Genomic DNA, 13,417 nt, shown 5'->3' with positions numbered 1-13,417 from the left:
GGACTCGATTGGCCAAATGGCCTTCCTCTGCAGTGTGTGTAAATTGTATGAATCGGGTCAGATCAGACTATTTCAGGTTGCACCGGGGGACGAGGCAGGGATGTCGTCTTTCCCCACTGTTGTTTGCCTTGGATATGGAGCCGTTGGGGTCTGGCAGGGGAAGGACGGGAGCGGGGGGGGGGGGGGGGGGTGCCCTACGTGGACGATCTACTTCTCTACATATCAGACCCGCTTTGGGGGGGATTGGAGGGATTATGGGGATATTAGAGAAATTTGGCCAGTATTCGGGATACAAATTGAATATGGGTAAGAGTGAGGTCTTTGCGATCCAGACGAGGGGGCAGGAGAAGAGATTGGGTGCGATGCCATTCAAGGTGATGGGTGGGGGGGGGAGCTTTTGATATTTGGTCATCCGGGTGGCGGGGGAGTGGGGGCAGCTGTATAAACTGAATTTAGATCAGATGAGGGGAGACTTTCGGAGGTTGGATGTGCTCCTGTTGTCATTGGCGGGGCACATACAGACAGTTAAAATGACGGTTCTCCCGAGGTTTTTGTTTTCCAGAACCTCCCAATTTTTATCCCCAAGGCGTTCTTCATAAAGTGACCGCAGAGATCTCTGGATTTGTTCGGGTGGGTAAAACCCCACGGTGAAAATGGTGTTGCTGGAGTGCAGGGGGTGGGGCTGGCTCTCACCGATTTCATTCATTTCTACTGGGCAGCTAATAGTGCGGCCATCAGGAAGTGAGTATTGGGGGAGGGGTCGGTATGGGAGGGGTGGAGGCGGCATCATGTGAGGACACGAGCCTGGGGGCACCTCAGCTGTTCCTGCCGACTCGGTACTCCACAATGCCCGGTAGTAGTGGCAGCCCTGAGGGAGTGGGGACAGTGGAAGCAGCACATGGGGTTGGACGGGGGGTCGATGTGGGCACTGATATGTGATAACCACTGGTTTGCTCCAGGGGGGTTGGGCGGGGGTTTCAGAGGTGGCAGTGGGCAGGGATCAAGAGATTTTGGGATCTCTTTATTGATGAGTGAAGTGTTGGCTAGTGTAGACTTGAGAGATGAACATAAACTACCAACACTGAGGAAGGTTCAACTCCATTTTATTAACTAACTTCTAACTAACACACGATGACTGTGGGTCTAAATGATGCTAACTTAAACTGGAGACCTGAGCCTTGTCCGAACCAGTTGATTCTCTCAGCATGTGGTGAGAGTCTGTGCTGGGCTGGATGAGTTCCTGTTACACTGAGAGGCAGCACCCAGAATGAGCGGGAACCGTGATGCCCTCTGCCTTATAGTGTGTGTATTCTAACTGGTGATTGGCTGCGGTGTTTGTGCATGTTGATTGGTCCGTGTGTCCACATCAGTGGTGTGTCTGCACCATGTATATTATGACAATGAGGGCTTCCCGAGCTTGGAGGAGCTGGAGGAGGAGTTTTGAGTTGCTGTGTGGAATAGGTTCCGGTATCTGCAGGTGAGGGATTTTGTGCGGAGGCAGGTTTCAACCCTACCGCACCAGACACACCGGGGACAGCAGGTGTGTGGAGGGGGGTCCTGCGAACCATGTCCATATGTTTCGGGCGTGTCCGAGGCTGAGGTGTTTCTGTCAGGGGTTTGCTGATGCCATGTCAGAGGTTTTAAAGGTGAGCGTAGTGCCGAGTCCTGAGGTGGCTGTAATACCGTCAATTCACTGTGAGACCGTGAGAACAAGTGAGCATTATGCTTTAATTTTGCTCGAGACGAATGTTCCCTTCAAGGTGGAGAATTCTGTAAAGAACAAGGTGGGGTGAGGGTAGATCTGTGATTGTTAAGGGACTAGTAAATGGAGAAACAGTCTTGGTAATGAATGTGTCTGGGACACTGAATTACTCCCTGGAGTTTGTCACAAAGGCTTTTCTGGACTTTGCGGAATTGACCTCGGCCAATTATTTTGTGGGCAGAGATGTTAATTGTTATCTGAATCCCTGATGGCCAAGCTCCCGGCCACTAGAAAGTGCTCCGGCCTGCAGACCAGACCATTGATTGGTATTTACAGCCATTCCTTCGAAGCAGGTCTGGTCCAACCAACACTCTGGGAAGTAAATGTTTCCCAGACTTTGAAGGCAGGCAAGAACCCAGAGAAATGTGGCTTCCTGTAGGCCAATCCCACTTCGCAATGTTGATTTGGTTGTTGTCTAAGATGTGGGTGTGACAGTTTGAGAGAATTCTCCCATTGATCATTCGGGAAGGTGAGAACGGCGTTTATAAAGGGTCCATTTACCAGTAATAATGTCAGAATGTTACGGAATGTGATCCAGTATTTTTAGGAGTGGGTTAGACATGTTGATCTCCTTGGAGAGAGCCTATGATTGGATGGAATGGAATGTTCCAATTTATACACAGCAGAGATTAAGTTTGGCGAGGAACATGTTAATTGGATTTGGTTGAGTGCCACAGGTGGCCTCACGGATGGTGTCAGAGAGGGTCTGGGCAGGGTTACCCCTACCCCCATGTTAATGGTATCAGAGAGGGTCTGAGCAGGGTTACCCCTACCCCCATGTTAATGGTATCAGAGAGGGTCTGGGCAGGGTTACCCCTACCCCCATGTTAATGGTATCAGAGAGGGTCTGGGCAGGGTTACCCCTACCCCCATGTTAATGGTATCAGAGAGGGTCTGGGCAGGGTTGCCCCTACCCCATGTTAATGGTAACAGAGAGGGTCTGGGCAGGGTTGCCCCTACCCCCATGTTAATGGTATCAGAGAGGGTCTGGGCAGGGTTGCCCCTCCCCCCATGTTAATGGTATCAGAGAGGGTCTGGGCAGGGTTGCCCCTACCCCCATGTTATTCACGCTGTCCATTGAGCTGCTGATGGAGGTGGGTTGCTGTGATACCGGGGCTGAGGGGCTGAGCTACTGTTTGTGTTCAAGCTGATGTTTCGGTTGCCATTTTCATTGATGCTGTTGTTCGGTTTTTCACCATCTCCGGATGTAAGATTAATTTTGCAAAAAGAATTGCTGCTGGTACAGTTGTATTTATTTTGTCACGTGTATCGAGGTACAGTGAAAAATATTGGGCGGGATTCCCCGACCCCCCCCCCCCTCCCCCCCGCACCGGGCCGGAGAATCGCCGGGGGGGGCGTGTATCCCGCCCCGCTGCCCCCCCCCTCCCACACCGGGCCGGAGAATCGCCGGGGGGGGCGTGTATCCCGCCCCACCGCCCCCCCCCTCCCGCACCGGGCCGGAGAATCGCCGGGGGGGCGTGTATCCCGCCCCACCGCCCCCCCCCTCCCGCACCGGGCCTGAGAATCGCCGGGGGGGGGCGTGTATCCCGCCCCACCGCCCCCCCCCTCCCGCACCGGTGAATCGCCGGGGGGGGGGGGCGTGTATCCCCCCCCCCCGCACCGGGCCGGAGAATCGCCGGGGGGGGGGGCGTGTATCCCGCCCCGCTGCCCCCCCCCCCGCACCGGGCCGGAGAATCGCCGGGGGGGGGGCGTGTATCCCCCCCCCCCCCCCAGCACCGGGCCGGAGAATCGCCGGGGGGGGGCGATGTATATCCTGCCCCGCCGCCCACCCCCCCCGGCACCGGGCCGGAGAATCGGCGGGGGGGGCGTGTATCCCAGCCCCCCCACCCCCCCGCTGCCCCCCCCCCCGCACCGGGCCGGAGAATCGCGGGGGGGGCGTGTATCCCGCCCCCCCGCCCCCCCCTCCCGCACCGGGCCGGAGAATCGCCGGGGGGGGGCGTGTATCCCGCCCCACCGCCCCCCCCCCTCCCGCACCGGAGAATCGCTGGGGGGGGGGGGGTGTATCCCCCCCCCCCCCGCATCGGGCCGGAGAATCGCCGGGGGGGGGCGTGTGCCGTGGGGGCACTCATTCCCTCCGCACCAGCCGCTGTAAACCCCCCCTGCGCATGCGCTGGGATGATGCCAGCATACGCGGGTGCTCACGCGTATGCACCAACTCGCACCGGCCAGCGGAGGCCCTTCGGCTCCGGCTGGCACAGAGCCAACCCCACCACCACCAGCCTAGCCCCTGAAGGTGTGGAGGATTCCGCACCTTCTGGGCGGCCCGATGACGGAATGGTTCACGCCACACCTCAGCGCTGGTATGGCCCACCCGCCAGACAGCAGAGAATCCCGGCCAATGTTCTGCCTACAGTCCAGACAGATCGTTCCATGCATGGAAAACATAGGACATGTGGTCGGCACCACTGTTGTATTATATTGTATATATGGGTATTACGGTAAGGCCCCTGTACTACAGGTATGGGGGTAGATTCCTGCCTGCTGGCTCCGCCCAGTAGGCGGAGTATAAATATGTGTGCTCCCCGTACAGCAGCCATTTTGCCAGCTGCTGTAGGAGGCCACACATCTCAGTGTAATAAAGCCTCGATTACATCCTACTCTCGTTGTAATTGATAGTGCATCAGGACATACATAAATACACAATGTAAATACATGGACACAGGCATCGGGTGAAGCATACAGAGTGTAGTACTACTCAGTAAAGAAGATGTGTGAAGAGATCAGTTCAGTCCTTAAAGTGTAATTTAGGAGTCTGGTGACAGTGGGGAAGAAGCTGTTTTTGAGTCTGTTCGTGCGTGTTCTCAGACTTCTGTATCTCCTGCCCGATGGAAGAAGTTGGAAGAGTGAGTAAGCCGGGTGGGAGGGGTCTTTGATTATGCTGCCCGCTTTCCCCAGGCAGCGGGAGGTGTAGATGGAGTCAATGGATGGGAGGCAGGTTCGTGTCATAGACTGGGCTGTATTCATGACTCCCTGAAGTTTCTTACGCTCCTGGGCCGAGCATTTGCCATACAAGGCTGTTATGCAGCCAGATAGGATGCTTTCAGGGGCAGACCTCCAGCCCTTTGCCAATGTTTCCTTCAGGTGCTCCCCATCGGAGTTTACTTATCTCGGTGTTGCAAATACTCCCTTTCAAACTGTAATAGGGGGCCTATTTGGATTGACCATGTTAAAATGGCCCCTTAGTGTTCAAAGATGTGCCCGTTAGGTGGGGTTACAGGGATAGGGTGGGGTAGTGGACCTAGGTAGGGTGCTCTTTCAGAGGGTCGGTGCAGTCTTGATGGGCCGAATGGCCTCTTTTTGCATTGGAATGATTCTAAAATTCTATGGAAATTCTCTCGGTTGAGTTCATCTATTCGATGCTGAGACAAAATGGTCAACATCTTAAAAGGCTGGGCCAGATATAGAATTGAAGAATCTAAATTAAACCACAGTCAACACCTTGAACTGCCAGGCCTGATGGGAATTCAGACACTAGTTGTTGTGTTTGGTCTTCTGTACCTTACAAAGGAATCCGCCAAATACCTTGACTTGTACACCTCTGGAATCTGCACCTCGCACTGACAATTCACATGTATGTCTTACTACCCTCTGCCACCATCTGATGGTGGCTCCCTTATATGGGAGTCGCTGGTCACATGACCACGGTCCAAAGACCTCCTGGTGTGTCTGCAGCACCACCTGCTGGTTGGAGGTCACCATCCATCTATGATAAAGCCCACAGGCATATCATCACTCTGGTCAGAGGAGGTGATCGACCTTGGCCTAATAAGGTCAGTGTTCTGTGTATTGACCAGTATCAATCAGACTCAACGGCACCTCAACACTATATATGGAAAAGGCTCTGCGCTCCCTTCACCTGAGAATGGATTCCTCAAGGACTATTGGCATCTTCCATATATGGAATCAGCAATCCCATTGGGTGCAGCATCCCCCCTCCAGTAACCCCACTGACTGGAAGCCAGTGAACCTTCTAGAAGGGCATGAAAGAGAGAAGGGAGGGGGTATAAGAAGAGACATCTGTAAGCCACCTCCAGCACAGACTCCACTCGGAATCAAGACTCCATCCGAGTGAAGACTCCGCCTTGAGTGAAGACTCCATTCCGAGTGAAGACTCCACTCCAAGTGAAGACTCCACGCCCCGAGTGAAGACTCCACTCCAAGTGAAGACTCCACTCCAAGTGAAGACTCCGCCTCGAGTGAAGATTGCGCCCCGAGTGAAGACTCCACTCCCAAGTGAAGACTCCACTCCAAGTGAAGACTCCACTCCAAGTGAAGACTCCACTCCAAGTGAAGACTCCGCCTCAAGTGAAGATTGCGCCCCGAGTGAAGACTCCATTCTCAGTGAAGACTCCACCCTGCGTGAAGACTCTATTCTCAGTGAAGACTCCACTCCGAGTGAAGATTCCGCCCCGAGTGAAGACTCCACTCCGAGTGAAGATTCCGCCCCGAGTGAAGACTCCACTCCAAGTGAAGACTCCACCTCAAGTGAAGATTGCGCCCCGAGTGAAGACTCCACCCCGAGTGAAGACTCCACTCCGAGTGAAGACTCCACTCCGAGTGAAGACTTCACCCCGAGTGAAGACTCCACTCCGAGTGAAGACTTCACCCCGAGTGAAGACTCCACTTCGAGTGAAGACTCCGCCTCGAGTGAAGACTCCGCCATGAGTGATGACTCCACCAAGAGTGAAGACTCCGCCCGGAGTGAAGACTCTATTCTCAGTGAAGACTCCACTCCGAGTGAAGATTCCGCCCCGAGTGAAGACTCCACTCCGAGTGAAGATTCCGCCCCGAGTGAAGACTCCACTCCGAGTGAAGATTCCGCCCCGAGTGAAGACTCCACTCCAAGTGAAGACTCCGCCTCAAGTGAAGATTGCGCCCCGAGTGAAGACTCCACCCCAAGTGAAGACTCCACTCCAAGTGAAGACTCCACTCCAAGTGAAGACTCCACTCCAAGTGAAGACTCCGCCTCAAGTGAAGATTGCCCCCCGAGTGAAGACTCCATTCTCAGTGAAGACTCCACCCTGCGTGAAGACTCTATTCTCAGTGAAGACTCCACTCCGAGTGAAGATTCCGCCCCGAGTGAAGACTCCACTCCGAGTGAAGATTCCGCCCCGAGTGAAGACTCCACTCCGAGTGAAGATTCCGCCCCGAGTGAAGACTCCACTCCAAGTGAAGACTCCGCCTCGAGTGAAGATTGCGCCCCGAGTGAAGACTCCACCCCGAGTGAAGACTCCACTCCGAGTGAAGACTCCACTCCGAGTGAAGACTTCACCCCGAGTGAAGACTCCACCCCGAGTGAAGACTCCACCCCGAGTGAAGACTCCACCCCGAGTGAAGACTCCACTCCGAGTGAAGACTTCACCCCGAGTGAAGACTCCGCTTCGAGTGAAGACTCCGCCTCGAGTGAAGACTCCGCCATGAGTGATGACTCCACCAAGAGTGAAGACTCCGCCCGGAGTGAAGACTCCGCCCGGAGTGAAGACTCCGCCCCGAGTGAAGACTCCGCCCCGAGTGAAGACTCCGCCCCGAGTGAAGACTCCGCCCCGAGTGAAGACTCCGCCCCGAGTGAAGACTCCGCCTCGAGTGAAGACTCCGCCTCGAGTGAAGACTCCGCCTCGAGTGAAGACTCCGCCTCGAGTGAAGACTCCGCCTCGAGTGAAGACTCCGCCTCGAGTGAAGACTCCGCCTCGAGTGAAGACTCCGCCTCGAGTGAAGACTCCGCCTCGAGTGAAGACTCCGCCTCGAGTGAAGACTCCGCCTCGAGTGAAGACTCTGCCTCGAGTGAAGACTCCGCCTCGAGTGAAGACTCCGCCTCGAGTGAAGACTCCGCCTCGAGTGAAGACTCCGCCTCGAGTGAAGACTCCGTCCCGAGTGAAGACTCCGTCCCGAGTGAAGACTCCGTCCCGAGTGAAGACTCCGTCCCGAGTGAAGACTCCGTCCCGAGTGAAGACTCCGTCCCGAGTGAAGATTCCGTCCCGAGTGAAGACTCCGTCCCGAGTGAAGACTCCGTCCCGAGTGAAGACTCCGTCCCGAGTGAAGACTCCGCCCCGAGTGAAGACTCCGCCCCGAGTGAAGACTCCGTCCCGAGTGAAGACTCCGCCCCGAGTGAAGACTCCGCCCCGAGTGAAGACTCCGCCCCGAGTGAAGACTCTGCCCCGAGTGAAGACTCTGCCCCGAGTGAAGGCTCCACTCCGAGTGAAGACTCCGCCACGAGTGAAGACTCCGCCACGAGTGAAGACTTCACCAAGAGTGAAGACTCCACTCCGAGTGAAGACTCCGTCCCGAGTGAAGACTCCGTCCCGAGTGAAGACTCCGTCCCGAGTGAAGACTCCGTCCCGAGTGAAGACTCCATCCCGAGTGAAGACTCCAATCCGAGTGAAGACCCCACTCCGAGTGAAGACTCCACTCCGAGTGAAGACTCCACTCCGAGTGAAGACTCCACTCCGAGTGAAGATTCCACTCCGAGTGAAGATTCCACTCCGAGTGAAGATTCCACTCCGAGTGAAGATTCCACTCCGAGTGAAGATTCCACTCCGAGTGAAGATTCCACTCCGAGTGAAGATTCCACTCCGAGTGAAGACTCCACTCCGAGTGAAGACTCCGTCCCGAGTGAAGACTCCATCCCGAGTGAAGATTCCGCCTCGAGTGAAGACTCCGTCCCGAGTGAAGACTCCATCCCGAGTGAAGACTCCGTCCCGAGTGAAGATTCCGCCTCGAGTGAAGACTCCGTCCCGAGTGAAGACTCCACCAAGAGTGAAGACTCCGTCCCGAGTGAAGACTCCGCCCCGAGTGAAGATTCTGCCTCGAGTGAAGGCTCCACCAAGAGTGAAGACTCCGTCTCGAGTGAAGACTCCGCCTCGAGTGAAGACTCCGCCTCGAGTGAAGATTTCGCCCAGAGTGAAGATTCCGCCCAGAGTGAAGATTCCGCCCAGAGTGAAGATTCCGCCCCGAGTGAAGACTCCGCCAAGAGTGAAGACTCCGCCAAGAGTGAAGACTCCGCCAAGAGTGAAGACTCCATCCCGAGTGAAGACTCCATCCCGAGTGAAGACTCCATCCCGAGTGAAGACTCCATCCCGAGTGAAGACTCCATCCCGAGTGAAGACTCCATCCCGAGTGAAGACTCCATCCCGAGTGAAGACTCTGCCTCGAGTGAAGACTCTGCCTCGAGTGAAGACTCTGCCTCGAGTGAAGACTCCGCCCCGAGTGAAGACTCCACTCTGAATGAGGACTCCACAACATAAGACCTAGGAGCAGGAGTAGGCCATCTGGCCCCACGAGCCTGCTCCGCCAATCAATGAGATCATGGCTGATCTTCTGTGGACTCAGCTCCACTTTCCGGCCCGAACACCATAACCCTTTATTCTTCAAAAAACTATCTATCCTTGTCTTAAAAACATTGAATGAAGGAGCCTCAACTGCTTCACTGGGCAAGGAATTCCATGGATTCACAACCCTTTGGGTGAAGAAGTTCCTCTATAATCTATCTTACTCTTCTTTATAGCTTTTTTAGTAGCTTTCTGTTGCCCCCTAAAGATTTCCCAGTCCTCTAGTCTCCCACTAATCTTTGCCACTTTGTATGCCTTTTCCTTCAATTTTATAGTCTCCCTTATTTCCTTAGATATCCACGGTCGATTTTCCTCTTTCTACCGTCCTTACTTTTTGTTGGTATAAACCTTTGCTGAGCACTGTGAAAAATCGCTTGGAAGGTTCTCCACTGTTCCTCAACTGTTTCACCATAAAGTCTTTGCTCCCAGTCTACCTTAGCTAGTTCTTCTCTCATCCCATTGTAATCTCCTTTGTTTAAGCACAAAACACTAGTATTTGATTTTATCTTCTCACCCTCCATCTGTATTTTAAATTCCACCATATTGTGATTGCTCCTTCCGAGAGGATCCCTAACTATGCAATCATGAATCAATCCTGTCTCATTACACAGGACAAGATCTAGGACCGCTTGTTCCCTCGTAGGTTCCATTACATACTGTTCTAGGAAACTATTGCGGATACATTCACAGTTGGAACTGAAACCAAAGATGCAATCACTTTAGTTTAACATGAATCTAATTAGAGTTTTATCCTTTCTTACACAGGAATACTAAATTAAAATCACTTAAATCTATTCTTTATCTCGAATATCCAACAATAGGAACAAGGATTACCTAAAACTGCTTCTGCTGCCTGACAACTCTTACCTTATTGATGTCTGGTCTTTGCAGGTTTTCCGCCTCTAACCCCATTAAACCAGTCACATTCCATAAGCTTCTTTACCCATATTTACAATATGACAGTGATAGTCCAAAAACAAGAAATATGAAAACTGTTTTCCTGTCCATAAGAACATAAGAACTAGGAGCAGGAGTAGGCCATCTGGCCCCTCGAGCCTGCTCCGCCATTCAATGAGATCATGGCTGATCTTTTGTGGACTCAGCTCCACTTTCCGGCCCAAACACCATAACCCTTAATCCCTTTATTCTTCAAAAAACTATCTATCTTTATCTTAAAAACATTTAATGAAGGAGCCTCAACTGCTTCACTGGGCAAGGAATTCCATAGATTCACAACCCTTTGGGTGAAGAAGTTCCTCCTAAACTCAGTCCTAAATCTACTTCCCCTTATTTTGAGGCTATGCCCCCTAGTTCTGCTTTCACCTGTCAGTGGAAACAACCTGCCCGCATCTATCCTATCTATTCCCTTCATAATTTTATATGTTTCTATAAGATCCCCCCTCATCCTTCTAATTCCAACAAGTGCAGTCCCAGTCTACTCAACCTCTCCTTGTAATCCAATCCCCTCAACTCTGGGATTAACCTAGTGAATCTCCTCTGCACACCCTCCAGCGCCAGTACGTCCTTTCTCAAGTAAGGAGACCAAAACTGAACACAATACTCCAGGTGTGGCCTCACTAACACCTTATACAATTGCAGCATAACCTCCCTAGTCTTAAACTCCATGCCAATATATTACCCCAATCCCATGCGCTTTAATTTTACACACTAACCTCTGACGTGGGACTTTATCAAAAGCTTTCTGAAAATCCAAATACACCACATTCACTGGTTCTCCCTTATCTATTCTACGAATTACACCCTCGGAAAACTCCAATGGGTTTGTCAAACGTGATTTCCCTTTCATAAATCCATGTTGACTTTGTCTAATCCCATTGATATTTTCAGTGTTCTGTTATCACATCCTTTATAATAAACTCCAGCATTTTCCCTGCGACAGATGTTATGTTAACCGGTCTGTAATTCCTTATTTTCTCCCTCCGTCCTTTTCTAAATAGCGGGGTTACATTTTCCACCTTCCAATCTGCTGGGACTGTTCCAGAATCTACAGAAATCTGGAAGATGAGAAGCAACATATCCATTATTTCCATGTCAACCTCCTTTAGTGCCCTGGGATGTAGATGATCAGGTCCTGGGGATTTATCAGCTTTCAGTCCCATTCATTTCCCAGCCACTATTTTTCTATTCATACTAATGTCCCTCAATCCATCCGCCTCACTGGATCCTTGGTTCCTTCGCATTTCTGTGAAGTTATTTGTGTCTTCCTCTGTGAAGACAGAACTAAAGTACTTGTTTAATTGCTCTGCCATTTCCTTGTTCTCTATTATACATTCGGAGAATCTCCCTGAAGAGTCTACTGCAATCTGTTTTACCCCCGATACCTCCAGGGGGCAGTTTGGAGAGCCCGCTAACTGGCCTGACACTAGGGAGCACAGAATGAAGACACATTCACAAAGCATGAAGACAGTCAGGTGCTCAGTGCAGTCGTTCCAATCCCTGATCCCCTGACACCTCCTCTTGACATTTTAAATGTATATATCACAAAATTAATTCCATGTCCACAGAATTGTCAAAAATATTATACATTTTAATGTTATAAAACTTTGACTTTCCCTCAAGAGGTGAATGGTGATTCTCTGAAAGAGGGTGGTTATTGTGTGATTATTAACTGGCTCCTCTTCAAACCTTCTTTTCCTCAACCAGTCAATGATTAGATTAGACTTCATTTCCAGTTCCTCACTCACTGGTCAGATGACACACAACACAAACCCAACTCATTGGCCACCTTTGTCTTCAACAGATTTCCTAAAATCCCTCTGCCTTAGCCCAAACAAAGGAACATCTCAAAGTGGAGGATCAACCTTTTAATTTATTCTCAGGAGGGAGAATCACCCCACAGGCTCTTCGTCCCAAAGTCTTCCTCACTCTTCAATAAGCCACATTCCTCCAACCTTGAAACACTGAGGGCAGTTCAGAAGCTTGATGCAACTCAAGTTATCTGTTTATAGAAGTTGGCTGAGACGCCATGAAACTTTTATCTTCATTCCTGGTCAGAATTAGGATGGTAAATCCCTGGACATTACCAAACAGCGAGACCACCTGATACCGCAGAGGTATGGCTGGATTCTTCACGATGCCTCATTCCCATTGTCAGTCCCTGGCTGTTCCACCGTGATGGCACTCAATGAGGTTTTACGTTTGGTTGATTTGTTGTCACTGAAAAGTTTATAAAAGTTAGTCAGGATATTTGTGTTCTGGACAGAGGCTGCTGCGACCGGTTTTGCCACCTTCTCTTCTGCTGCACTCTCCCCACCTGGAGCTTTGATGGGTTTTTTGTTGAAGAAATTGGGAAACCTCCAAGAGGGTGACTCTTCCTTCTTTGCCTCTTCCTTTAGGGTCTTGTGGGCTGCAAGAGGTTTCACTGCTTTGAATGATATGGAGTGTTTCCTCACAGCTGGAGATGAAAGTACTTTCTCAACTGAAAAACCTCGAGTGATGGAGCGTTTTCTGCGTGCTGTGGTTTTCTCTCCAGAGGCAGGGGTTGTAGATGCTCCAAGTGATTTTTCACCAGAGTGTGACCAGGGTCTGGGCAATGCTTTCAAACCAATTTTGTCAGGAATATTTGCAAGCTGCTCATTGCTATGTATTCCTAAATCAAGGAGAGAATCTTCTGGAAAATGAGTTTGGCTTTTATTTGCAGAGTTTTCAGTTGATTGAGAGTGAGCGATCGGGATGTTGGGAATACCGGTTTCAGTAGAACTCTCCGAGAGTGTGTGAGGATTTTTCCGATGTTGCTGAGGAACGTTGCTGACGGTGTGTCGTCGAGTCAGTTGTTGCTGCTTCTTTCGGGGACTGGCAGGCTGCTCAGACCTTGCACCGTTAGTTTCTGCCGTGGAATCTCTTTGCTGCTCCTGACCAACAGTCTCACTGCCTTCGCCATCAACTGATCCTGAACTTCTCCTCATTGACTCGCTGGATTCCTCCGAGATTCGCGAAATCTGTGCAAACGCGATGTGTTTGCGATGCTGCTGGCTGCCCCCGTGTCCAACCTGAAAACTCAACACCTTCTCGGACACTTCCCGTAACCGCTTGACATCCTCCTGTGTCGGTGATGAGCTCTGCCTGCTGTTCCCATCACTTCCTCGAATCTGTTTCAGTGACTGGCTCCTGGGAATTGAACCGAGGCCCTGTCTCAAACTCTTCGGTCGTGAAGAGTTTTTATAATTATTCAGGAGCAGAAACTCCAGGTCAACTCCACTTAAATCTTTCTCCTTATGGGAACAGCTAGCAATCGAGATTCGTTTTGCCTTCTTCTCGTCCTCTTTTGCTTGACGTTTAATCTCCAACA

General features: G+C 51.6%; 1 protein-coding gene across 1 annotated transcript; it reads left to right on the top strand.

Moving 5' to 3' along the window:
* Positions 1–254: 254 nt before the first annotated feature.
* LOC119977763 (protein starmaker-like) lies at positions 255–9,024 on the top strand. The gene is made up of 2 exons (XM_038818967.1): positions 255–306; positions 5,858–9,024. Exons 1-2 carry the CDS (start codon positions 255–257, stop codon positions 9,022–9,024), a joined length of 3,219 nt encoding a protein of 1,072 aa, XP_038674895.1.
* The last annotated feature ends 4,393 nt before the right edge of the window (positions 9,025–13,417 follow it).

Source organism: Scyliorhinus canicula, chromosome 14 (genome assembly GCF_902713615.1).
Source record: "Scyliorhinus canicula chromosome 14, sScyCan1.1, whole genome shotgun sequence".
NCBI classification, from domain to species: Eukaryota; Metazoa; Chordata; class Chondrichthyes; order Carcharhiniformes; family Scyliorhinidae; genus Scyliorhinus; species Scyliorhinus canicula.
The sequence above is the reverse complement of the archived record's forward strand: the minus strand, read 5'-3'. Positions and strand labels throughout refer to the sequence as shown.

Bases quoted from the DNA above. Each gene is read 5' to 3' on its own strand.
- LOC119977763 (XM_038818967.1), top strand. From the start codon at position 255: ATGGGGATATTAGAGAAATTTGGCCAGTATTCGGGATACAAATTGAAT. The intron at 307-5,857 runs GTAAGAGTGAGG...ATCCGAGTGAAG, and splicing joins GGGATACAAATTGAATATGG to ACTCCGCCTTGAGTGAAGAC.